We start from the raw sequence: 26,140 nt of genomic DNA, 5'->3' as shown, positions 1-26,140 counted from the left end.
AAACTGATATGACAACGTACCAGTTTTCTCCTTAGGAAGAGATCCCTTTTAATCAAGGATGTTTCTGAGGAGCAGCTAAACGCAGCAAAACAGAGGAATATAGTGCTCAAGATCATACCACTAGCTTAGCTCATGACTTATTTGACATTTTAGACCTGTATGTTAATGGAGTGGCCATCTACAATCTCCAAGCTTTCATACGACAAAGGGAAATCACATCAGCCATAGGTCTCTAGAAGACTTCAATTTAAGTCAGAATAGGAAAGCCTTCATATCGCTTTGCTATGCTACTGGAAACCTTTTCTGGTATCTTTAGGTTTTTCAGCCTTGGCTACTGGAAACCTTCTCTGGTATCTTTAGGTTTTTCAGCCTTGGTTCCTGAAACTGTTAATTATGGGAGGACAAAAGAAAAAGAACTTGACTATAGAGTCATTATCTGCTTCCTTCTCCCCTTGTGTTGTCTTTGGGAGTAAGGTGGCAGACTTAGTAGTTCAAGAGTCTAGGGAGTGATGCTTATTCCCCTTGATCCATATGGAAATTATTTAGTCTCTTTACTTGAAATAGCACTACTGTAGATTTCTAAGCATGTGCTCTACTTTGCCCTATGATTCTCGCCTTTTTCCCTCAGGATTGTGTGGTCTAAAATGCCTACTTTTCACACAACAATTGGGCCAGTTTGTAGAAAATGCCTCTTTTGTGAGGCAACATTATTGCTCGTAGCTATGCTGTCTTTTGGCTTTCCTCCCACACCAGCAGCATCTGCCCAGTTCTTGGCTGTGGACAACATCTGTCTTGGGTGCCAAGCTATTTATGCAGTCCTTTAGTTAAATAACTAGCCAGTTCGCTTCTATTTTTTGCCAGACATTAATCATTCAATTTAATGTGCAAACTACTTTAGTTGCTTGGGTCTTTAGCTGTCTTGGAACACATCCACTACTGAATCTGCCTGAAAAATCTCCTTTCTAGGGTGCTGGCCCAAACTGTCTAGGTGAAGGCATTTGTTCCAGAAGAGGTTCAGGGACACCTGGGATCCTTCTAAATCATTAGCTTCAGGTACAGTTTCCTTGTAGTTTATGGCTTCTTAGCTTATCTGCATTAGGAATAAGATTTATTATGATGTGAAGTTCATTAAAAATACACAACTCAGATTTCCTATGTTAAAAGGAATTCTAGGGATTACTAGGAGCTGTTCCTGAGCGTCTCTTTTCCCAATCCATTGTGATCACCATGTATGTATCCCATCTGGACTGGTGAGCTTCCCAAGAATTGGCATTTGTAGTTGGCAGTGCATGTAGGAGATCTAGTCGTATAAACTGCCCTTTAAAATCTCTCTTGCTGCTGGTAAGAGGCAGTTCTTCAAGCAACAGTGCACAGCAGACAAAAGCAGGAGGCAGTGGTTATGTGATATTAAACTTGGTGTTCAACTAATTAAGTGCATCTCTGCATATTAGTTGTAGCGTTACTGGACTGCTTCATTTGCAATCCAAGTGGTTTTTGATAGCTCCAGACGTATCCAGAGTAGCATCATTCTGTTACTGCGTTGCTGTTTGTCACAAAGTTGAGTTAGTTGTGCTTCATAGTGGGTCTGTGCAAGATCATTAAAAGATGTTCCAGTTGGATTAGTTCTTCCAGCCTGATCCAGGTGCTCTTGGCACACAGGTTATTATGGGAGCCTCCATTTTGGCTTTGGAGCTTCTGACTTGAAGATTGTGTCTTGTTTCACAGGACATGATTTTTATTTTCTTAGTTTGGATCACAGATGTCTAGCTGCCTTTTGGGCGGATATGATTTGATAAACACTGCAAGTTTAAATGATTCTCTACGCCAGTGGCCTCCAAACTTTTTTTTGATTGCGCACCCCTATCAGTAAAAAAATTTTTGAGTACCCACCCCAATATATGTATATTTATAGAAATAGAAGTTGTAATATTTTCTTCCTGCACCCCAATGGATAGTCTTGCACACCCCCTGGGTTGCGTGCACCCCACTTTGGAGACTACTGCTCTACGCTACAACCATAGCCGGCGTCAGCAACCTTTTGCTTGCAGACTGGGTCTGGCTGAATTTCCTGAAGGCTGGGTATGTTGGAGGTCATGACTTACAAGTGAGCAACATGCAAATGCAGCGCTCACTAAAAACCCACAGTCCTTTGGGTAAGCAAGTAACTGTACAAAGTTAATGATACCAATAGGAAGTAGGATGGGCGAACAGAGTTTATAATTAAAAACAATTATTGACCTATATTTCTGTGGTGGTGCTTGAATAACTTACGTGAATGAAAACCAAGTAGTAAATCAACCAAGGACTATTTTTTGAAGTCTGTTTGTTCTTTTTTAAGAGATTGCAGCTCAAGGCACCGTAAAAGCGATTATGCTGAAGAAATAAGCAATATCTCAAACATAGATACTCTCAGTCTCTTATTCTGTACACTTTTTTTATTTTAGCATCTCTTGATGCAAACTCAAGTATTTTGCTCATTAGCTTAACTGTATGAGGATAGCTGGATTTGCTGTGGTCCTGTTTAATGAGCAGTTAACTCTCTATTCTGTAAAACAAAATAAAACGTAATCTTAGAACATGAGGAAAGTAGGCTTAAATTAATTACATACCTTAAAACTCTTGGTCTTATGACAAGTGCCTAGTATTGCAGTGAAAACAGATCTTGCTATAGCAGTGGAATCGGATTATCGTAGATGTTAATTTTGCAGAATATTATTTTTGCATGTTAAGAGAGAGAGAAGTGTCTATAACTTAAAATTGTAGTTAGATTTATTATCAGAGTAATAGTTTTGCTTATCTACAATACAAATAAAAATACATCATCCTCTGTGGTAGAATTGCAGCACTTACTAGCAGTGTCTATGTTAAACAGGACACTGACCAAACGACTAGGAGAAATGTAGATGCCAATGTACTGTATTGTATGTGCTATTTTTAAGATCATGACTTGCATATAAACACTAAACAATTTTAGAAAAGCAATTTATATCATTACATTGTAGCCTCTTCTCTCCTTTCAATTCCTGAGCCAAGTCTCCTCTTCCCCACTGGTGCCAGTGTGAGTGGCTCCAGCGGCTCTTCCTCTGCCTAATGGGAGAACACTTCTGTCACTGCAGGGACTCTGATGTCAGCCATTTTGTGAGGTTGGGTGGGAAACAGGGGAACTGAAGATCCACAGCTTCCCTTAGACAGCAGTACCAGAGTGAGAGCTGGGGGAAGCTGTTCTTCCTCAGGAGGGAGCAACGAAGACAGTTTGGTTGCCTTTTTATTATAGCACTAGCAAATTGCCCCTCAAGAATGATGGGGGTGGGGGAACAACAACAGAGTGCCTCATACCACCACCCTGTGCTGCTGCTGCCACCAGCCTGCACTGCTGCCCCTCCGCAGGCAGCAGCCTGCCACCCCCCTTCTGCCCACCCCCTAGTGCGGGGCGGTGGTTGGCAGGTGCGGCTGAAGCACTCAGACTGGTGGGGTGGTGGAGCATCCCGGGGTTGGGAGGGTTGCAGCTGGCCGGGAGCAGGGTGGGGTTTACAACTGCCTGTGGGGGGGGGATGGAGGAGGCGGGGGGTTGCAGCCAGCTGGTAGGATAGATCAGGGATGTCAAAGGTGGGGCCCACAAAGCCATGGTATCTGGTCCACTGGGCTTGTGGGGAGCTGGGAATTTGGTTGCAGGGCCCTCCATTGAATCCCATGGTACAGGAGCCCCAGTGGGGGTGGGTTCTGGTGGCAAGGGGGCAAATGCCATTTTCAGTGACTCCCTGAGCCAACACAGCAGCTCAGGCATGACTTATGCTGAGCTACTTGCCCTACTATCAAAAGTGGGTCCGGATCTAGACTGTGAGGCACTTCCCACCCCTCAGTCCCAGTCCGGATCTGGTTTGAGTATACGTGCAGCTGATAATGCTGCCTAGACTGTGCTTCAGGTTACTCGGAGCGTACAAAGGTACCGTATGGAAACAGGAGTCTGTTCTGAATTGCTTATAACTTTGCCAATCTTCTCTTGTTTAGGCTGCATTTTTAGGGGCCTATCTTGGGCTGTTTTTTGTAAACTCCAGCAAAAATAGTTCAGTTATTACTGAGAATATGAGGGGTGGGGAATAAAGGTTTTTTTCTCTCCTTATTTAAAAGAATTAGTTTGAAGTTCTGATAACTCTGGGCTTTGATGGCAAGATTGAAACTTGTCTGGGGGATTGCCTTTGTGTAAGAAATGTGCCTTTAATGCTCTAGGGGTAGAGGTAATACTTACCTTTGGCTGATGTATAAGTCTGTTAAATCTGTGTGCATTTCCTTGAACAACTTCTAAGGGTTTGGTTGCTAAGCTCGAAAGATCCCATGTGGGGGAAGCAGGCCGTTCCTGGGGTGGTTGCTCCCAGCAGGGTTGACCTGTGCTAGAACTGAGGGCAGGGAGACTTTCTTCAGCTGGCAGCATGAAGCCTGACTCAAAACATGGCGAGGACAAGAGCTAGCCTGGGTTGGGGAATCAGGACAAAGAGCTGAGGGAGTATGGGTGAGGAGGGGAAGGAAATGAGAAACAAAGGGATTAGGAGAGCTGGGTCTGAGAGCTTGGAATGTGGTTATCTGGACTGATGAGGCCTTGCTTCACCAGAAGAGACTATCAGTCCCCTGCCTCATTCATTACATACTGCAGCAAATGAGGCAGTGTTCCTCAGTCAACTTTATTCATTCACTGTACATCTCATATTCAGGCATGCTCCGTTCCCAAGTACTGAATGAGGAGAGCTTGTATGGAAGATGCATGGAATTGATGCATATTAGACTGTGTAATGTCTGTGCAGTCGCAGTTCCGACTTCACAGCTTTTGCTTTCCCTTTTTTTGTGTGTTATGTATGCTCTGTAGAAAGTAGGGAAAACAAATGCAACAAATGAACTACGAAGGTATCGAGTAGAAAACAAACATTTGTATTTTGCAAGGGATAGTTATGTGACAGTCACTGCTGAAGCATATGAGTACACAGAATCTTAAACTTTAAAACAATTCAAAACTACCGAATTATGCATGCTTGTTAGTCTGGTCCTGCTCCCAGCCTCTTTCTCAGAACTCAGTTTCCCTCTTACTATTACTTGCTGCTTATTTCTGATTGGTGAGCCATTTGGGATAGAGGCTGTTTCTACTTGGCCCTTTCTATAGTGCCCAGCGCTTAATCAGGGATGTATCTATAATAAACTTGATGGCTAGGCTTGGAGTCCAGTGTAGGGGTCAGCAAATCTTCAGCCCCTGGAGTGGCCAGCTGCCTGCATTTTACCTCCCACTCTCAATTCCCCATCCCCTCTTTAACCTGGGACACATTACTGTGACAAAGCAGCAGGATCTGCAGTGAAGTAGAGCACAATTCCATCCTGCTGATTTTCCCCTCTCTGCCTCACTCCACCACCAGATAGTTGGACCTCTGTGTGGGCCAGATGGGGCCTGCAGGCCATAGGTCAATGACAGTCTGATGTAGCAAATACCTACATATAACAATCAGGACTCTTTTATTGGACCAACAAGATGTTTGCAAAAATAATTATTTAAGTGTATGCTTTCGGGCACAAACACCCTTCATCAGGCATTGAAAAAAGATTGTGAAAGCTCTCCTTGGAAATTAAAGTTTGTATTGCATAGGATTTCACTCAGTGAAATTATCTAGTTCATTATAGTTCCCGGGTTCGTATTTCATAGGATTTCACTGCGTAAAATCCTATGAAATAACAAACTTTCATTTCCACCCAGGAGAACTTCCACAGTCTTTTCTCCAATGTCTGATGAAGGGTGTTTGTGCCCAAAATCTTGCAATTAAAGAACATTTTTTGCAAACATCTTGTTGGTCTAATAAAAGATATCATCTCTACTATGAGTCCTGATTGCCTTTTCCTTTAGACCAATGCGGCTACAACTTGGATACCTATCTACATACGATAAACTCCGCAATGCTCTGTAATCCCTGGAAAAATTGGAGAAAACAATTGTTTGCTAATCTTTGTTTTTACTTTTAAAATATACAAAGAGAACAAAGAGCCTTTTTAGAGGGACGTGTCCAGTTTGCTTCCTGGGTGTTCACTACTTTTTTTTTTTTCTTTAAGAGATGAGCAGTGTTAAGCGCATACATGTTAAAAACAAACAGGTTAGTCTTTCTGGTAACTCTCTTCTGCACAATCTTTATTAGGTTTTGTAGTACCTTGTTGCTTTTCTCTTTACCAGTGAGCTAATATGGCTGTAGCAATGGGCCTATCAGTCTGAGATGTGTATAACTATCATTTCTTTTTATTCCCTCCCACTCCTCCAGATCACACCCGCTGTAACGTCTGGATTCTGGATGGTGACTTGTACCATAAAGGGCTTTTGAAGTTTGCTGTTTCTGCAGACTCTTTACAGGACACCATCGTAGTTTTTGTGGTTGACATGTCTAGACCTTGGACTGTAATGGAATCTTTACAAAAATGGGCCAGTGTTTTACGTGAGCATATTGATAAGATGAAAATTCCCCCAGAAGAGATGAGAGACATGGAACAAAAATGTAAGTATCTAATGTATTTTTTTTCTCTGAAAGGCTTTTGCATCTTTAGGATTGCTAACAGAAGCCATTGTTCTGCTAGACTACTTCTGTATTGGCACATTTCCCTCTGATTGTTTGTGCATAGCTCTTAGGCAGGAGTAGGCTAAGAGTAACATAGAAGTTTCGACAACAGTGCTAATTTTAAAGGATTTTTTTATTATGTTTTTAAAACTCCCAAGTATTTTCACTTTGTATTTTTGAGAGATTAATAACTTCCTGATATGGCCACAGAATTTTTTTTTTTTTTTTTTTTTTTTTACATAATTTGTTGCAACTCTGTGCACCTGCATCCTTTTCCAGATAATTTTGACTTCACCTGCACATCATAAAGGGTGTTGAATACAGCTGTGTATCGGATATGCATATAGCATTTGTTTTCCTATAATAGGCCACAAAACCTGAAATAAGTAGTATTGTATTGGTTTGTAAAGCTGGAGTGGGCTTTTCACTTATTTACACTCTGGAACAGGGGCACAGGTCTGTCTGAGTGGTGAAAATAAGATTTTCCTTGCTTGGCCAGACTTGTCTCCAATTTATCATTGGAGATGGGTCTTGCTAAATAGAGAAAGTGGGGACATAACATCATCCCTTGGTTTTTCCCCTCCCTACTCATGGTATGGGGTGAGGGGCAATTCCTGTTCTGTGACACATCAAGACAAAACTCCCTTCTCATCAGTGCAGAGGCAGAAAAGGATCTTGGAGTCGTCATTGATGCCAAGATGAACATGGCCCGGCAGTGTGGGGATGCAGTCAGGAAGGCCAACCGCACCTTGTCATGCATCCGCAGATGCATCTCAGGCAGGTGCAGGGAGGTGATCCTCCCCCTCTGTGTGGCACTGGTCAGGCCGCAGCTGGAGTACTGCGTCCAGTTCTGGGCACCGCACTTCAGGAGGGATGTGGACAGCATGGAGAGGATCCAGAGGAGGGCCACTCGCATGATCAGGGGGCAGCAGGGCAGGCCCTACACAGAGAGGCTACGGGACCTGAACCTGTTCAGCCTCCACAAGAGAAGGCTGAGGGGGGATCTAGTGGCCTGTTACAAACTAGTCCGAGGGGACCAGCAGTCATTGGGGGAAATCCCTGTTCCCCTGAGCACTACCAGGAGTGACTAGAAATAACAGTCACAAGCTGGCAGAGGGTAAATTCAGACTAGACATCAGGAGGTGCTACTTCACTGTCAGGGCGGCTAGGATCTGGAACCAACTTCCAAGGGAAGTGGTGCTGGCTTCTACCCTGGGGGTCTTTAAGACAAGGCTAGACAATCACCTTGCTGGGATCATTTGACCCCAGTACTCTTTCCTGCCATGGCAGGGGGTCGGACTAGATGATCTGCTCAGGTTCCTTCCGACCATACTAACTATGAAACTATATACCAAGAGTATGGCCAAGCAGTGGTTTCCATGGAGTTACAAGGTAATCTTCTGTAGGCAGATAGCAGGTACAAGCAACAGCCCTGCTTTTCTGTGTATTGCATTGGATTATATGAAGAGAAGCCTGAAAGTGGGTGGCTGGATTGTATGTGTTCATCTGAATGACCAGAACAACACTTTTCATCCTTCCTGTATTGTGTACTTAAACACCACATTTTTTGGTTTTTAGTAGTACTTTATTTAGCCTGTAGATTTACTTTATTTTCCCTGGTTGCAGTAAATCTACAGTGCATTGAATGTAATTGGGTCAGTTTCATTTCTGAAACACAACTGTGATGTGGGTTTTTTCGTGGGATATTTTTTTTTTTTGCTTCTGGGGGGAGAATATTTTGATTAGGGGGACTGTCTAAACATCACATTAGAACTGAGTTGTCTACCTAGTTATGTATATCGTTTGCTTTAAATATTATGCACTAGAACTTTAGATTACCAGTCTTAAAGTTTCTGATCTGTTCCCAGTTTTAAGGATTGAGTCAGACTAATTTTTGGTTTTGGCACCAATAGATTTTTATATTAATTGATTCTAACTGTAAATGCAAAGGAAGGATTGTGTGGAAGTACTGAGCTGCAAGTTAAATTCTTTATGATATAATTTCTGAAAATATTGAAACTAACCACAGGTTCTTTGGTTGTTTAAGTATGCAAACCTATTTTCTTTCTCTCTCTTTGCTGTTTCAAGACCAGAAGGGTACATTGTGGTGGCACTGCTTGATTTGCACATGGAAAGGTCTACTGCCTTAAATCGAGAGAGTATCATTTTTTTTGATAATATAAAACTATTTTGATTAAAAAGAATGACAGTGCTGGTTTCTTTTGCATTGTAAAGTACCATAATAATAACAGATGGATTATTATAATACTACCACAGATTTTTATAATACTGCCACGGACTTCAATCCAAGCAAGATCAGATGCATTGTACATGTCTCTCCTCCTCTATTCAACCAAGTGAGATGCTGATGTGCAGTTAAGAAGTCCAAGCTAGTTGTAGATATATAAAGTGCTACTTTTTACTTTATTCCAAAAAATTGATGGTTGTCCTAGTTTAAACCGTATGTCTCCTTTTGTAGTTATAAAGGAGTTCCAGGAGTATGTGGAACCTGAAGAAGGTTACCAAGGATCACCACAGAGAAGAGGTCCTTCATCTGGTCAAGATGATGAAAATGTTACTCTGCCACTTGGAGAAAATGTCCTGACTCACAACCTTGGTATTCCTGTGCTGGTGGTTTGCACAAAGGTGAGCTTGTACTTGAGAGCTTCATATATGAAGCCCTAAACTCATTGTTCATGGGTGGCCCCAGGATTTTGTAAAGGTAAGGGGGACAGGAACCAGTGCTGCAGGGTTGGCTCCAGAATAGCCCCTGCCCCACTCCAGCTGGCTTGCATAGCATGCTGAGGCTCAGCTGGGGACAGTGGTTGTGGCAGGCAGGGCCCCCTTTCCTGTGCCTGCTCCCAAGCTGACAGGGAACACTTGGGGGACTGGGCATGGAGGGGGTGCCTGCCGGCAGCTGCTGTCCTGGACTGAGCCCAGACTCCCTGCACAGCCTGCCTGGAGTAGGGTGGAAGTGGCTCCAGAGCTCACCCACCCTAGGGCAGCTGGAGACATTGGGGATAGTGGCAGTCCTGGGTCAGGAAGGGGATGTGCTGCTGAGTCAGGGGCGGTGGAAGTGGGAGAATTGTTACCTGATTGGGGGACTATAAAAAAAAGTCCTTGGTGCCTTTGCAACTGTGCCAGTGCACCCCCTCTGAATCTGCCTTTGCAACTGCTTTCCCTAAACCAGAGTTTCCCAACCTGTGGTACACGTACCCCTTGGGGTACATGAGACACAGGCAGGGGGTGTGCAGGTACCTCAACACTCTCTCTCTTGCCGCCTTTTTCTCTCTCTCGCCTCTTGCTCCCCTCAAAACTATGACAAAAAAATTGGTGCAGTTTAAAAAATTAAATTCCTCAGTGATAATTCGGTGTGCCGTGCTCTGTGCAGCACTGGGTTCAACCTGCCTAGGTTTTGGCCAACAACACTTCTAGCCCAGGTACATACATGAATTGTGCACCCCTGGTGTAAAAGGTGGTAACCCTACCCACACTAGATCAGATGTGTCATATCACAGCCTTATATACACAGCCTGTCTTCCAACATATGGCACACATTAGTCTGTAAATATAAAATCCCCTGGAAAATTGAGTATTATGGTACTTATTAAAATTTTCAGAATTTAGGGGGTACTTGCTACTGAAAAGGTTGAGAAACACTGCCCTAAACCAAGATTTATATTCTCTGTTATCTAAACAGTACTCTCAAAGTGGGGAGGAGAAGTGGCTTTCTCTTCTCAGTTTTTGTGATGAACTAACTAAACTTAAGTCTTGATTTTAAATTTGTAAAATGTATTGTGGCATACAGGGATCAAGTATGACAAGCCTGGTATTTCTAGTTATGTCGAAAGACTGATTGGAGGTTTATGATGTGAATATTCTAAACTGAAAGTGGGAAGACGATAAATATTTTGCAAACATCTTTTTCTCCCATATATGTTTAAGTTATCTGAGTTCAATAAGTGTTACTGCAGCACACAAACAAAGGTGACGTTTCTCAATCCAGTTTTACTTGTTTGGTATCTTTCTGTGTGCACTATGCATGACGGCAGTATACATGACAGACAGAATACAGAAAGACTTAAGTGAGAGATGGCTTTTTTGTGTGGGACTTGTGTTTTTCAGGGTATACCTTCCCTTTACCTCAGAGCACAGAAAGTTTGTATTTAACAATTAATGGTTTAATGGAAATAGTTTAAGAAAATAGGCTTTTGACATCAACTCTAAATATCTTTTTTTTCAATAATAGAAATATGAATGAGCTTGTCTTTTAATTACTATGAACGCTGAGTATTTTATCCTTTGCTGAAACTAGTGGAGTCTCCCAAAAAGAGGGCTGGAATAGTGATAATTAAAGTAAGGGGCAGGTCAGAGAATGAGCCTGGGAACTGGCTTGTGTGCAGGTATCTAAATGTTTTTTTTTTCCCCCAGTGTGATGCAGTGAGCGTGCTTGAAAAGGAACATGACTACAGAGAAGAACACTTTGACTTCATTCAGTCACACATTCGTAGATTCTGCTTACAGTGTATCCTTTCCTGACCTGCGGAGAGGGAGAGAGGGGATATATTTAACAAGACTTACATGAGAGAAGTAAAATCCCCTAAGTAGAAATTACATCTAAAAAAGTAGCCTTTAGTATCTAGCGATTTTAATGCATAACATTTGCAGCTTAGTTATGAAAGCACAAGGGACTTGGTTAAATTTCCTTTTTTCTGAAGTTATATGTTTGATTTAGAGTTTTGGTAAAGAACTCAGCAGAGTGGTACATTTCAAAACTTTCTCCTGGAGTTTGAGTTTCTATTTGAAAACTTTAGCCAGTGTGCAAGACCCTTCTGATATGTATTTATAAGATGTATAATGCCACCTTTCCCCCAGAAAGGCTCAGGGTGGCTTACAGTAAAAGACAGGAAACTTATCTAAGTACTTACACTTCCTAACTTTCCTTAAAAGAAGTGATTAGATGGTGCTGCCTTGATTTATACATCAGTTAAGGAAGAAAAGAACCTTGACTTGTTGTATAAGTATATTGTACATAAAACGTATGGCTTTCAGTTTACCACGCCTGCCTTAGTGGTAGAAAAGGATGCAGTTTTTATGTAAGTATCTTGCTTGTATCGCCAACTTTCAACTATTTCTAAAGGAACAGTTATTCCAGAAATGTTTTACTTCCTTCTACACATCCAAGTGACTCTTGTGCCTTAAGCTATTTAGTGCATATAAATAGGATATTTGAAAGTGAACTATTCTGCACAGCTCATAAACTCTTTGAAACAGACGGAAAGAAAGTTCTCTTTAAAACATGCATTTCTTAATTAGATCAAGAAGGATTTTTGTTTAGTCAGTCAACTGGCTTATTTTGTGAAATTTAAATCTGCTTGGAAATCTCACTTCACAATACCATCCTTGATGGAGCAGTAAAAGTTTGCATTCATTTAAAGTACTCTGGCCTTTTATAAACAAGGCTAAAGACAACTAATAGAAAAGAAGGTTTTCACTACAAGCATGTTTCAGATTATCTAATGTCCATGTCGCTGTGAAAATTCACTCTGTTTACATGTGGTCGTATTTCAGCAATCTGGAAGGAAGTTTGAAACAGGTTTTTTAGATGTCCCGTTCTAAGTGAAGTTCCCTCTGTTCTGAATCCCTTATTTTTACGGTAATTTATAGTGATTTTTCTCTTCAGTCTTGGTAGGTTTACTTGTAAAGTACTTATCTGGACATTAAGAAAAATATTTGCGCTCATTTGTCTCATTCTTGTTGTGTTATAACATCTGGGTCACCTCCTATTCCTTACTAAAGGCAGTGTACTAGCTCTGGGTTTCTTTATATGGGAAATAATGCCCATAACATCCTTTTAACTTAAATTAATAGAAGGGTGTTGTGTGACATCATAGATTTATTACCTTATTTTCTCTGTGTTGAAAGTTATGTTGTGTTTTGAGAAGGCTAATGCTTCCCTAAACTTCTTTTGTTTCTCCTTTAAGACCTGCTGGATGGGACAATGAAAAGAAAATTGCCATTTTGCATGAAAACTTCACAACAGTAAAACCAGAAGACACATACGAAGACTTCGTTGTAAAGCCTCCAGTAAGAAAGGTACATGTGAGTTAAAAATATAATTTCAGTGTCAGAAAGGCATAAGCCATTTTAATTTACTTGGATGGCAAACTAAATAGCTAGTGGCTATTAATAACGAGGAGCTTCAGCTTGCAGAGCAGTTACTTTTTAACTAAATGTTGAAATTTCTGTTTCAGAAACATTTTAACTTGTTTCTGTTCTCTAATACTCTAGGGATTTGTTTTTACTCTCCAAATTACTTTTTCATCAACTAAAATATACCTGAAAATATTTGTATCTAAAGCCTTAAATTCAGATCTATTGTTTATATGGCACCAAAACCCTCACACTTCTGAAAATATTTTTCTGTAGTGTATGACATAGAGATTGCATCTTATTGTGTTCAATAGAAGAGTGAATTTTAGAGGAGAATAAATATAATATAAAAATATACGTTGTCCTCCAAAGTTCTTGTAAAAGGAAGAGTGAAACATAGTTGTGGTGCAAACACTTGTAAAGTCCCTGGACTTCTAATTGTTGGGCAGTAGGCAGATAACAAATAGAAAACTTTCTCTGGGCTTAGGTGTAGGGCAGATAATGTACAAAAAAATTAAATAGTATTCTAGGCCAGATTTGCAAATCCTTGAATATCTGGGGTGGTGGGTGAGAGAGGGTCATCTGCACATATTAGGTAGGAACAGGAAAATGGATTGGGCCTTCTGCACTGGTGCCAAAGTAAATGGTATAGTACTCTACTAGCAACTTCCTGTTGGGTAGAGAGCATACTGTGTGGTAATTGTTTAGTGACAGACGTGTTGATTGACTGTTCAGTTGTGCATCCAAGCAAGGGTGAAATACAAATGCAGCAGAAATGCTGAATGAATAGGAGCTGTGCAGCTGTTAATTAGTTAAATTATCTGGAACGGTCCCAAATTAAACTGGAAGAAAACAAGTGTCTGCTAAAAAATGCAGCACTCAGCTAGTTTTGCTTTGGAGAGCTATACAAATATTTTTAAACTGAAGAAAAAACATGAGTGAATAATGTATGTTTTTGAAATCCACATGGTGACACTAACAAATCCTGTTGTCATGATTTGTGCTTAATAGCTGGTAGAGAGATGCTGTTTCTTCTTTTGCTCTTGTACGTCCTTAAGGGCAACTAGTATGTCACTCCTGAAAGCCACAGAGTAAGAACATAGCAGACTTGCTGCCCAGTAGTAGACTTCAGTTTTCCACATGGTTTGGGCACAAAATATGGATTGGATGTAACAAAGGAAGTTAAGTAATGGGTAGAAAAGTGAAGTTCTCTTCCCTTTTTTTGGAGCTGCTGTAATAATCATTTACAATTTGGGTGACCGATTTCTAAAGAGAACTGTGTTGTTCAACAGTTAGTCCATGATAAAGAGTTGGCAGCAGAAGATGAACAAGTGTTTCTTATGAAGCAGCAGGTAAGAACATGAAAATGAAAGTTATTGAAATAAGATGACTTAAATAAACAGCTTCACTTCATATGTTTCATGTTGTGTGAAACTTGGGTTAATACTTGCTTTTCATTTGCATGGGATGAAAATATACAATATTAAGTTGAATATCACCTGTGTTTTACTTCTGTATTCTAATTGTGTGTGTATATGTATGTATATATGTGTGTATATAAAAAGTATGGCTAGAATTTTCAAATCTGAATGCTTAGCTACACGAGGGCTTTTGAGAAATTAGGAAGAACTACAGGTGTCCAGTTCTTCTGAATAGGACCACTTCTTGGTGCTGAAGTATAGATGCAGTTGCTTAACTACGAGTATTCAAATTGGAGAAGGTGTGTTTGTGTCCTCTGAGACAAAATGCTCTGACTCTGCAGTTTGCCAGTAGCGAAAAATGTCGGGTGTACCTTTAAGGCTAGGGACAGAAGTTGCACATAAACCAGTTTAAACCTGTAACAGAACAGAAATTCAGTGCATTTAAACCACTTTAAAATGGCTGAAACTGGTTTAAAATGAACCTTGTTGAATGTAGTATCAGACTTAACTGATTTAGGTCAAACAGGGTTATGTCCTAGATCCCCTCCAGGTTCAAGTTTAACTCGCAGTCCCCCAGAATCCCAGGAGGCTTTGGAGCCCTGGATTGTGCTGTCTGCTCCAGCAGAGCAGGGTCTTTCCTGCCTCTCTGTTCCCTAGCTGGAGCACTATTACTTCAGTGGGGTTCTGCAGGGCTCGGTCCTCGGGCCCGCGCTGTTCAACATCTTCATCAGTGGTTTGGACGAGGGGGTAAAAAGCACCTGTTCAGATTTGCTTATGACACTAAGATGTGGGGGGACGTGGGCACACTGGAAGGATGCAACAGGCTACAATCAGACCTAGACAGGTTACAGGGGTGGGCGGACGAGAATAGGATGGGTTTCAACACAGACAAGTGCAAGGTGATGCACCTCGGGAGGAACAACCGGCACCATACCTACAGGTTAGGGAACTCCCCTCTTGTCAGCACGGAGGCGGAAAAGGATCTGGGGGTCATCATTGACTCCAAGATGAACATGGGCCGGCAGCGTGGAGAGGCAGTTAGGAAGGCCAACCGCACCTTGTCATGCATCCACAGATGCATCTCAAGCAGGTGCAGAGAGGTGATCCTCCCCCTCTATGCGGCACTGGTCAGGCCTCAGCTGGAGTATTGCATCCAGTTCTAGGTGCCACACTTCAGGAGGGATGTGGACAGCATGGAGAGGGTCCAGAGGAGGCCACTCGTATGATCAGGGGACAACAGGGCAGGCCCTACGAGGAGAGGCTACGGGACCTGAACCTGTTCAGCCTCCACAAGAGAAGGCTGAGGGGGGATCTTGTGGCCTGTTATAAATTAGTCAGGGGGGATCAGCAGGCATTGGGGGAGTCACTGTTCCCCCGAGCACCACCAGGAGTGACCAGGAATAACGGTCACAAGCTGGCAGAGGGTAGGTTTAGGTTAGATATCAGGAGGCGCTACTTCACGTTCAGGGTGGCTAAGGTCTGGAACCAACTTCCAAGAGAAGTGGTGCAGGCTTCTACCCTGGGGGTGTTTAAGAGGAGGCTAGATGCACATCTTGCTGGAGTCATTTGACCCCAGTACTCTTTCCTGCCATGGCAGGGGGTCAGACTAGATGATCTGCTCAGGTCCCTTCCGACCCTAGAAACTATGAAACGATGAAACTTCTCCAGCTGCCTAAGGATGGGGAGGTGTGGGGAAGCTGCTCCTGGCTGGGAGTCTCATGCCAGGCCAAAGGGGTACCTTCTCCCTCCCCTCCCCTCCCCTCCCCTTCCCTGCCATCTCAGCCAGCCTGGAGGCTGAAGAGAGGGGGTGGCTGGGGGAATTGCCTGATTCCCAGCAGGCTGGGAGGTTTCCTCTAGTGCCTCTAGCTACTGGTATGGGCCACTGCAAGGGTCTGGCTTGCCTCGACTGTTTGTGAGTAAACTCTAGTTCACTTGCTTATCGGTTCAATCTATGCAGTTTAGAGAAACCTGCAAAGATTGAATAAATTCAGCCTTGGGCTTTTTGACTGCCTGTACTTAGTCTAAGAGACTTAGCTGAGGATGTGAGGGGTGACACCATTCTTTTATTTTTTTAATTTTTTTTATTTGATGTATTCAAGTACCAGATCAATGTACAAACAAATGCATACAGCAGAGAAGGCAAAATAAACTGGATTAATGTGGAGAGCAGAAACATTTTACATCATCCAGCAGAAATAGAATGTTTGAAATTTGACTCCAAAGAGATGCCAGCCTTAATATGTTGAAAGTGCACAAGACAACTTTTTCATTGCAATGTCTTAACAATAAGGTTTTAAATTGTAAGCAAACGCTGTGGCAGGAACTTTCCAGGTGTTTGGTTTGAACTGTGCCAGTTTTGGATATGCTACCTATTAAGTATACAGAAATGTAATATTATAGTACAAAAACGCAGACATATCCATGCTGTTATGTATGGGTGGTTGTCATCGAGTGTTGTTCTAAACTTGGAGCTGCTGTGATTGAGCTGTAAAAGCAAAATCATGTATGTTTATTACATAATTTACTTCTTGTAATTGTAGTGCCCTCTCCTGGCAAAATTTGGAAATGTCAGGTGCTTTTGCATTAACAGTCAAAAGCAACTCATGGTCTATCAGCTAATTACTACTTAGTTTGCTGAAATACATTGACAAATCACTATGTCCTCTTTGCAGTCTTACCTTGCCAAGCAGCCAGCTACACCTACAAGAGCATCAGTAAGTACATATTCCATAATCTCTCAAAAAAGGAGGGCCATTTTTTTTCTACTCTGGGAAGCCATTTGTAAAATTTCTAAACAAGGTACTTGACAATCTGTTATCTGAATGGAATATTGAAAATAAGCCCACCCTTAAGTGCATTAAGTGTGGGGTAGGTGTAATGTTCATAAATATAACTACAAAATCAAATTTAGTGGAGCTCACAGATTATAATGTACCCATAGGGATTCAGATGTAATTGGTTGTGTAAATAGCATAAAATTGTTCAAAAACTGATCAGGTGAATTGAAAATCTGCTGTGATTATCCTCCACCAGCGCTATACCACTCTCCCCACAGCTGAAATTTTTTTCAGTGCAAGTGTATACACGTTACGTTATAAATGTAAAGGTAAAAATAGGTGGGATTTTTAAAAGGTGGCTTGTATTTAATAACTTTTCTCAACTCTACTTGGAATACATTAATCTGTTAGCGGGGACGTTTTGGGATTTTTCCTTTCACTTATTTTTATTATTTGGACTATTTTATTTAAGGAATCTCCTGCACGAGGACCTGCGGGATCCCCAAGAACCCAAGGCAGATCTGGCCCTGCCAATGCACCCAGTGCCTCACCAATAACATCAGTTAAGAAACCAGATCCAAATATTAAAAGTATGCATTTGCGTTCATATTTTGTCATGCATCTTGTTAGCCTCTTAAAAATGAAATAGTTGATTCTTCCTACACAGAAAAAGTTTGATGTTTACTCCGTAATTCTTCTGTTTGAGTTGTGTGTGACTGTGAATGGTGATAGATCCTTAGTCTCAGACCTTGATTGTCAAGGCACTTGAAGTAGACTTTTACTTTTGCCAATACAGTTAAAGTTTTAAACACTGACCTGCTAGGACAGAGGTTCTCAGACTGTGGTCTGGTCCGCGAGCTCCATTCAGGTGGTCCGCAGAAAGCTTGTGGAACAATTGAGAATATCTGTACTTGTAAGGTAAGACTGCTGCTCCACATAGTAAAATATGAGTTGTGTGCTTTGATTTGTAGAACAAAAAAAAAGTTTATGAAGTGGTCTGCTGAGACCCTTAGCAATTTTCAAGTGGTCCTCAAAAGAAAAGTTTGAGAACCACTGTACTAGGAGTTACCTAAAACAAGGCTCATCCAGTTGGATATTTAGAATGTGAAACCTTCTTCAGTTTTCTCTCCCATTCCCTCCCTGCTAGCCCCCTCTCCCCTATTTTGTTTTTCCCTCAGTTTCTTTCGTCTTGTACCTAACTGTCAGCTTTTTGTCCCATTTCTTCCTTCTGAAACCCAAGATTGACACCTTTTTCCTGTAGCAGTGCCATAGGTATTGGTGCCCATAGTGCTTCAGGTAGCTTAGTGTTTTAAAATATTCCTAATAAGATAAAGTTTCAGTTATTTTGGGCTGATGTGCTAATTAGTGGCTGGCTTCTCCCACCCTTTGAGTGATGAGGGTAGGAGTGTTCCACATCACCAGTCTGAGGCTTTGTACAGACATTCAGATTCTCATGGGAGAGTTGCGGCTCGTATGTTCAGGCTTTTCCTCCTAGAGTAAAATGGCCCCTGCAAGATAAAAGTAACCTGGGACCAACCAGGTTTAGATCATTCCCAGGAGAGTTTCTCCTGGGAGCGTGTGTGTACATGCTGTTAGTTGCATAAAGGGGTGTAGCAAGTGCTTTTAAAGAGCCTAAGGTTGGGGCAACTATGCTGATGGCTACTGGGTATGTTGCCCAGCTCCTATGGCTGCCAACAGCACAGGGCTGTCCTTTTCATAGCAAAGATGCCTGACTGGAGGGGCCATACTAGCATCCTCTCTGAGTCGGTCCCCAGGGCTAGTGCTCTGCTTCTCCTGCCCTAATTATGCTGATGGTTACATACTCAAATATATGGTTTGCTCCTGTCGGGGTGGCTACCTACCTACTTCCAAGGCATATCCCACTGCAGTATGCCTGGGTTCTGTCTTCTCGCTCAAAATAGCTCTATGCTGATTCATAGTCAACACCTTTGGGTCTTGGGTGTGCTCCAGAAACCTTTTTGTAGCAGGCACAGCAGTTGAAGGAAGGTGTGTATTTAACACTATATTTTCTTGCATCTGAGTCCTGAAAGCATGTACCCAAACTAAGAGTAGCAGTTTTCTTGGATGTTACTCTCCTCTGTATAACTGGGATAAGTATAATGGAGAAGAAAAACACTTTTAATATTTTATTTATTAACAGATTAGGTAGACATTTGAAGTTGCCTTCTGTTTTTTTAAATATTTGTGAGTTTTCAGGCCTCCCAGTGAAAGGATCAGCTGTAACGTGTAATAGCTATAGTTGCCTGCGATCAGTTTTTGTTTGTTTGTTTTTTGTTTTGTTTTTTAACTTAAAGACGGCAGAATTTGGGCAAAGTGCCTGAAAGAAACATTCCAAGGCAGAAGCTAAATTCATACAAACAAAAACCTTGTTCATACGCATCTCAGTTTGAATTAAAATGCCTTGCTGCTCTTCAGTTCAAGTCTGTCAGCATTCTTTCTTTGGCTTAGGGGTCCGGTTTTGATTTTAAATTGGTCCATTTTTATGACCTTGAGCACAGTAGAAATGGGGCATTCGTGTTCTAGGCAGAAGTGTCTGCACAAACTTTTACTGAAAGAGTAACAAAAGGTGTGAATTAAAACTAGAGTTAAGATTTGTCCAGAGGATAAACATGTGATATTAGCATGTGTAGATTAACATGCCAGCTAGCCATTTTTAATGGCTTGCTGTAGATGTTGCTTGACATGCTAAGCTAGTTGAATTAACCCCCGCGGGTAGCCCTGGCCCTAAGCTTCAATTTAACCAATTCAGCACTTGTCAGGCTTGCATATTATTGTATATCTTTGTATTTTTATATTGGGGGGAGAGCTCTAGATACCTGTCTTGCTACTGTAATAGTACTTTACTTACTTCCAGAACTTGGTAACGTAGTGCCTGTTTGCTTGCATTTTGTCTTGCAAGGGGGAATTTAAAGGATTTGCTCTTTTTTTCAACAACTACACAGTAGAGCCATGATTTTTTTTTTTTCCTAATGCTAGAATAGCTGTAGTTTTCAAGATACACATGCTGTTTATAGATTTTTTTACTGTAGGAACTGGTGTGTTGAAATCTATAAACAGCATGTATATGTAAGCAAACTTGGCATGTATACAGTTACCATGTTGTAGACTCGGGATGAAATTCTGAGAATCACCTCTGAGAAGCTCAGCCCAGGAAGTACAACTCAAAGGAAGCAAGGCACTATAAGATGTCTGTCTCTACATTGTGAGCTACCTTAGATGGTGGTGTATTTCAGTCTTCTCGCACTGCCTTGTGCCTGGGCTTACAGAAGTTGGATGAGGGGGCAGTGGCATTTACTGTTCTAGCATTGGGTCGAATAGAAGAGATTTTTCCCAAATGTAATATTTTATTTCTTTTGGCTTTTATGTTTGTCAGAGACACAAATCATGTGTTTTTTCAACTCTTAGGTTTTCATCTTGAATCCAAAAATGTCTGTAGCCCGACATCCTGTTTCTGTCTGAGTAATGTGTATATATATGGTTTTTTTGTTTAGATAATGCTGCAAGTGAAGGCGTATTGGCTAGCTTCTTTAACAGTCTGTTGAGTAAAAAGACTGGTTCTCCTGGGAGTCCTGGAGCTGGAGGAGGGCAAAGCACAGCCAAAAAATCAGGTATTGAAAACTGGGGTGTTGCAGAATATTTTGCACAGTTTTAGTGTTTGGCTTGAACCATATGCAAATGAGTGTTTATCATTTTAAGCTGATTAGTCAACTAGCAAAGCTTGACAGATGTGATTCAGAGCCAAAATATAAAGTCTTTTGAAGTTTTGCAGACTCTCGGGCTTCAGTAAACCTGTTGTTATTTGACCCTTTTAATTGAAGTTGCACTTCTGAGGAATAAAAAGCACTGAGTTTTGACTTGTATGCATGCAGAAGGTGTTAATCTACCTAGTAGTTATGGTATTTTATTTCCAACTTCTCTGCTTATCTGGCACTTGGCCACCACGTAGTTAAAAGGAAGGAATTCAGCTCATTAGTTTTGGGCTGCTGTTTCTAATGAAATTGCTGAAATCTCTCTGGAATTCATATTTTAAATATTTAAGTACTTGGTGCAATGACTTTGTCATCTCGGTATTGACTACCATTAGAAGTAATGGGCAACTTTGGTCAAAGGACTTAATTTTATCTGGTAGTGGCACTGTCATGGGAGATAAACCTTCCATAAATAACCAATTATAGACTAAGAAAGAGAAAAGGAAGTATTTAGAGAATTTCCACCTGCAACTTAAATGACTGAATTTGACTTTCTAATGCCTAGTGTTTATTGTACAACAATTCACCCAGAATATACAGCTGACAAAATTAGCTGTCAGGACTGGTGCTCTGTCTCTTTTATCATGTTTGGTATCGATTTCCTTTCTCCCTTTTTCTATTGGAATCAGGCTTATACTTGCTTTCAAAACTGTCAGTTATTCAGTGAAGAAATCCATGCCTTATTTCTGTTTTCAGATTTCTTAACTCAGTCATTATTGTGCTGTGGTGCTAGAACCACAGGCTTAAATACTGGGAAACCATTCTTTTTAAGAGAAATAAATTACTGGAACAGACCTACTTTGATACAGTCCTGTTTGGGACTTGCTTAGGCTATCTATTCTGGTTAGCTTCTGTTTGGAAGGCTTTTTCTCACTACTTCAGTGGTTCCTAGGAACTCTTAAATTCCAACCTAAATTAATTTGAAACCCTCGTCCTCCCCCATTTATATCAGATTGTCTTTTGTTTTGGTGTTTGCACTCCATAAATACATCCAGGGAGTAATTGTGGCCCTCTCAGCCTTCACTTTTTTTTTTCCAGAGAAGACTAACTGGCCTCATGTAGCCTCTGCCTGCATGATAGACCAGCAGTTCTCAAACTCTGACAGATTGCGCACCACCAATTTAAATTGATATAACCTTAAGTACCACGAGCAAATTTTTGTTGTATAAAGTAATTACAATAAATCTGTTAACATGTAGCACTGACAGGTTTTCCACATACCTGTACCCACAAATTGGGAACCACTGTGATAGACTGCTTTCCCTAATCGTTCTAGCAGCCCCTCTCTTTCACCTGCTCCAGTTTGAGCTTGCTTATCTTGACCATGAGTGACCAAAATTCTATACAATATTCCAGATGAGATATTTGCCACGGCCTTGTATGCGGTGGTATTGATACTATTGGAAATATCTCTCTTGATAACAGCCTTGGGTTGTATTGTCATCTTGGGACTCCTGGCAATGGTACAGTGGACTCTCCATCATAAATAAAATCCTTTCTTGTTTCCAGACTTGGGATTCTCTTGACAGGTCTTTTCAAACAGCGTTGATTGGACTTTCAAGCTATATTAAGGATTCCTAATAACATAGAAATTTGAAAAAACTTGGGGTGGAAGCTGGTGATGCTGGAGAGCCAGGAAAAGAACTACAGATATTACAGGAGATTCAAAAGGATTATTCATTGAGGAGCGTATTTTTAAGATGATACTTGATTCTGGTAGGGTTCTTACAGCAAGTTCTCATACACTAAAATGTTCTTGACTGATTTTCAGGTGCCCATCTTAAACTTTTTAAGGGGACCTAATTTTAATAAGAGAGCCTTCTGAAAGTAGGAACACTTTTACAGTATCTAGTTAGTAAGATTACTCATAATCATATAAAATTAGGCTTGGAAGGGATCTCAGGAGGCCATCTAGTCCACCATGCCCTGCCCAAAGCAGGACCATCCCCAACTAGATCATCCCAGCCAAAGTTTTGTGTAGGCGGGTCTTAAAAACCTCCAAGGATGGAGATTCCACAACCTCCATGTATAACCTGTTCCAGTGTTTTACTATGTTTCTTCTGAGAGATTTTTTTTTTCCTAATATCTACCCTAAGCTTCCCTTGCTGCAGCTTGAGACGACTGCTTCTTGTTTTGTTATCTGCCACCACTGAGAACAGTCCAGCTCCATCCTCTTTGCAACCACCCCTCAGGCAGTTGGAGGCTGCAATTAAATCCCCTCTGTCTTCTCTTCTGCAGATTAAACAAGCCCAGTTCCCTCAGCCTCTTTCCAGAAGTCATGTGTTCCAGCCCCCCATTTTCGTTGCCCTCCACTGGACTCTCTCCAATTTGTCCACATCCTTTCTGAAATGCGGAGGCCCAAATCTGGACACATTACTCTGGATGTGACCTCACTACTGCTCAATAGAGGGAAATAATCACTTCCCTCAATCTGCTGGTAATGCTCCTGCTAATGCAATCCAGTATGTTGTTAGCCTTCGCAGTAAGGGCACACTGCTGGCTTATATTCAGCTTCTTGTCCACTGTAACACCCAGGTCATTTTCTGTAGAGGTGCTGCTTAGCCAGTCAATCCCCAGCCTGTACTGGTGCATGGGATTGTTCTGTCGTAGGTGCAGGACTTTGCACTTGTCCTTATTGACCCCCCTGAGATTTTCTTTTGTCCAATCCTCCAATTTGTCAAGGTCTCTCTGAATTCTAGCTCTACCCTCTAACATATTTACCTACTACTCCCCACAGCTTGGTGTCATCTGCAGATTTGCTGCCAGGTGCACTCCATCCCATCTTCCAGGTTATTGATGAAGATATTGAACAAAACCAGCCCCAAGACCAACCCCTGGGGCACTCTAATAGATACTGGCTGCCAGGTAGACATCAAGCCATTGATGACCCTTTGAGCCTGATGATCTAGCCAGTTTTCTAACCAATTAAAGTCCTTTCATCCAACCCATACTTTCTTAGCTTGCTTGCAAGAATGTTGTGGGAGACTCTATCAATGCCCTTGCTAAAATCCTAGATTTCATAGACGCTGGGGCTGGATGGGACCTTGTGAGATCATGAGGTAGGGCAGGAAGTCAACCAGGGTCAGATGACCCCAGCAAGATAAGCATCCAGGCATTTCTTAAAGGTATTCAGAGTAAGTGCTTGCACCACTTCTGGGGGGAGTCTATTCCAGATTATGTAGGCTCAGGCAGCAAAGAAGTTTTTTTTCCTTACGTCCAATCTAAAACTGTCTTCCAATAGTTTGTGACCATTATACTTGTCTTCCTTTGGGGTGCTCTGGTGAACAGATAGTCTCCCAGTTCCTGATGCACACCCCTTATATACTTATAGGCTGTTACCAAGTCATCCCTGAGCCTTCTGTTTTCCAGGCTGAAGGGTCCCATGCCTCTCAGCCTCTCCTCATAAGGCCTGCTCTCTTGACATCTAATCATGCACGTGGCTCTCCCCTGGACTCTTTCAAGCTTCTCCATGTTCTTTCTAAAGTCCGGAGCCCAGAATTGGATGCAGTACTCCAGCTGCGGCCTCACCAAGGCCAAGTAAAGCGGGAAAATTACTTCTTGGGTCTTGTTTGAGACGCATCGGTAGATGCAAGCCAGAGTTTTATTTGCTTTGCCAGCAGCGGTATCACATTGGTGGCTCATGTTCATCTTGTGATCTGTCATGACCCTCAAGTCTCTTTTGGTCATGGTGCTAGTGAGGGTAGCATTGATGAGCCTATAAGTATGATGTAGATTCTTTCTCCTGAGGTGGAGTACCTTGCATTTCTCTGTAGTGAATGTCAGCAGGTTTTGATCCATCCACCTTGAGCCTGTCCAGGTTAGTCTGAATCGCCAGCCTGTCCTCTACCATGACCACACTTCCGCACAATGTGGTGTTGTCTGCGAACTTAGCCAGTCTGCTTCTGACATGCAAATCCGGATAATTTCTGAATATGTTAAAGAGTACAGGTTTGAGTATTGAGCCCTGGGGGATGCCACTGATCACCATGTGCCATGTTGACTCGGTTCCAGCGACTATCACCGTCTGAGTCTGACCATGGAGCCAGTTCCCCAGCCATTGTATCATAAGGTTGTTGAGCCTGCAGTTCCCCAATTTTGCCATAAAGAGATCATGGGAGACTGTCAAAGGCTTTTTTGAAGTCTAAATATATGATATCAACCTTTTCTCCCCTGTCCAGGTGATGCATCACCTGGTCATAGAAGGAAATGAGATCTTTCAGGGAAGACTTACCTGCAATGAAGCCATGTTGGACAACTCTCAGAATGTTGCCTTCTGTTAGCCTGTTGTTGATGAATTCTTTGATTTTTTTTTCCAAGATCTTTCCAGGCATTGAAATCAAACTGATTGGCTTGAGGTTCCCTGGATCTTCCTTCCTTCCTTTCTTGAGGAAAGCCCTTCTTTCAGTCTTCTGAAACCTCTCCAAAGCATCATGAGTTCCCAGATATTCTCGCCATTGTTTGTGCTATGATGTCAGTCAACTCTTTTAGCACTCTTGGGTGCATTCCGTCCAGGCCACCTGACTGGTGGATGTCCAGCCTCTCGCATTGTTCCCTCACAAGATCTTCGCCAGTTATAAGCGTATGTTCGCCCTTACCCTGGTAATCCTGCATCCTGTCAGGCAGAGTGATCTCCTTGGGCTGGTGGAAAACCAATGCAAAATAATCTTGAGGAGATTAGCTTTTTCTTGGGTGTCGGTTGTCAGTTGCTCATTTTGGTTTAGCAAGGGTCCAGTGTTGCCCTTTTTTCCAACTTCCCACATATCTGAAGAAGGACTATTTATTGTCCTTGATTCCTGTAGGCAGTTTGAGTTTGGTTTCAGCCTTGGATTTTTTGGTCCGATCCCTACAGGTGCGGGCCAGTGCTGAATCCTCTTCAGTGGGTATTTCCTGACTTCCATTCCTTATAAGCTTCTCTTTCCAGATTCAGGAGGTCCATGAGTTCCCTGTTGAGTCAAGGGGGTCTCCCAGCCCTTTTGCTACCTTTCCAATGGGCCGGAATAGATTTCCCTTGTGCTTTTAGGATTGTATCCTTAAGGTGCGACCACTTATCATGGACTCTCTTTCCTGTCAGATCGTAGTCTCTCAGGGCCTCAACAACCAACCTCCTGAGCTTGTGAAAGTCAGCTTTCCTGAAGTTGAGGATTTCTGCATTGTTGACTGATTTTGCCAGCTTTGCAATGAATAGAGAAAATGATCAACTTGTGATCACTGTCACCTAGCCTCCCTTCAATCCTCAGGTTGCTCACTAGATCATCCCCTTTGGCCAGTACCAGATCCAGCAGTGCCTGCCTTCTTGTCAGCACATAGACTTCTTGAGTTAAATAGAGCTCGGCAATCCAAGTGAGGAAGCTTTGCAACCGATCAGATTTGGCTGAATGCTCTTCCCGTGAGATGTCAGGGTGGTTGAAGTCACCCATGATGACCAGGCACCGAGAGCATGCAGC

At 42.0% G+C, this 26,140-nt stretch overlaps 1 protein-coding gene across 1 annotated transcript in view; it reads left to right on the top strand.

The window, feature by feature from the left end:
- Positions 1-26,140, top strand: part of DYNC1LI2 (dynein cytoplasmic 1 light intermediate chain 2) — a 36,595-nt gene that overhangs the window by 4,158 nt on the left and 6,297 nt on the right. Inside the window, exons 4-12 of the mRNA XM_090062794.1 lie at positions 6,285-6,515; positions 9,055-9,221; positions 11,007-11,100; positions 11,536-11,671; positions 12,560-12,671; positions 14,021-14,080; positions 16,822-16,863; positions 17,399-17,516; positions 20,439-20,555. Of these exons, the coding sequence (XP_089918920.1) occupies positions 6,285-6,515; positions 9,055-9,221; positions 11,007-11,100; positions 11,536-11,671; positions 12,560-12,671; positions 14,021-14,080; positions 16,822-16,863; positions 17,399-17,516; positions 20,439-20,555 (1,077 nt within the window). The remainder of the gene's footprint in view (positions 1-6,284; positions 6,516-9,054; positions 9,222-11,006; positions 11,101-11,535; positions 11,672-12,559; positions 12,672-14,020; positions 14,081-16,821; positions 16,864-17,398; positions 17,517-20,438; positions 20,556-26,140) is intronic.

Source organism: Crocodylus siamensis, chromosome 9 (assembly GCF_052110815.1).
Source record: "Crocodylus siamensis isolate JL-2025a chromosome 9, ASM5211081v1, whole genome shotgun sequence".
NCBI lineage: Eukaryota > Metazoa > Chordata > Crocodylia > Crocodylidae > Crocodylus > Crocodylus siamensis.
The sequence above is the reverse complement of the archived record's forward strand: the minus strand, read 5'-3'. Positions and strand labels throughout refer to the sequence as shown.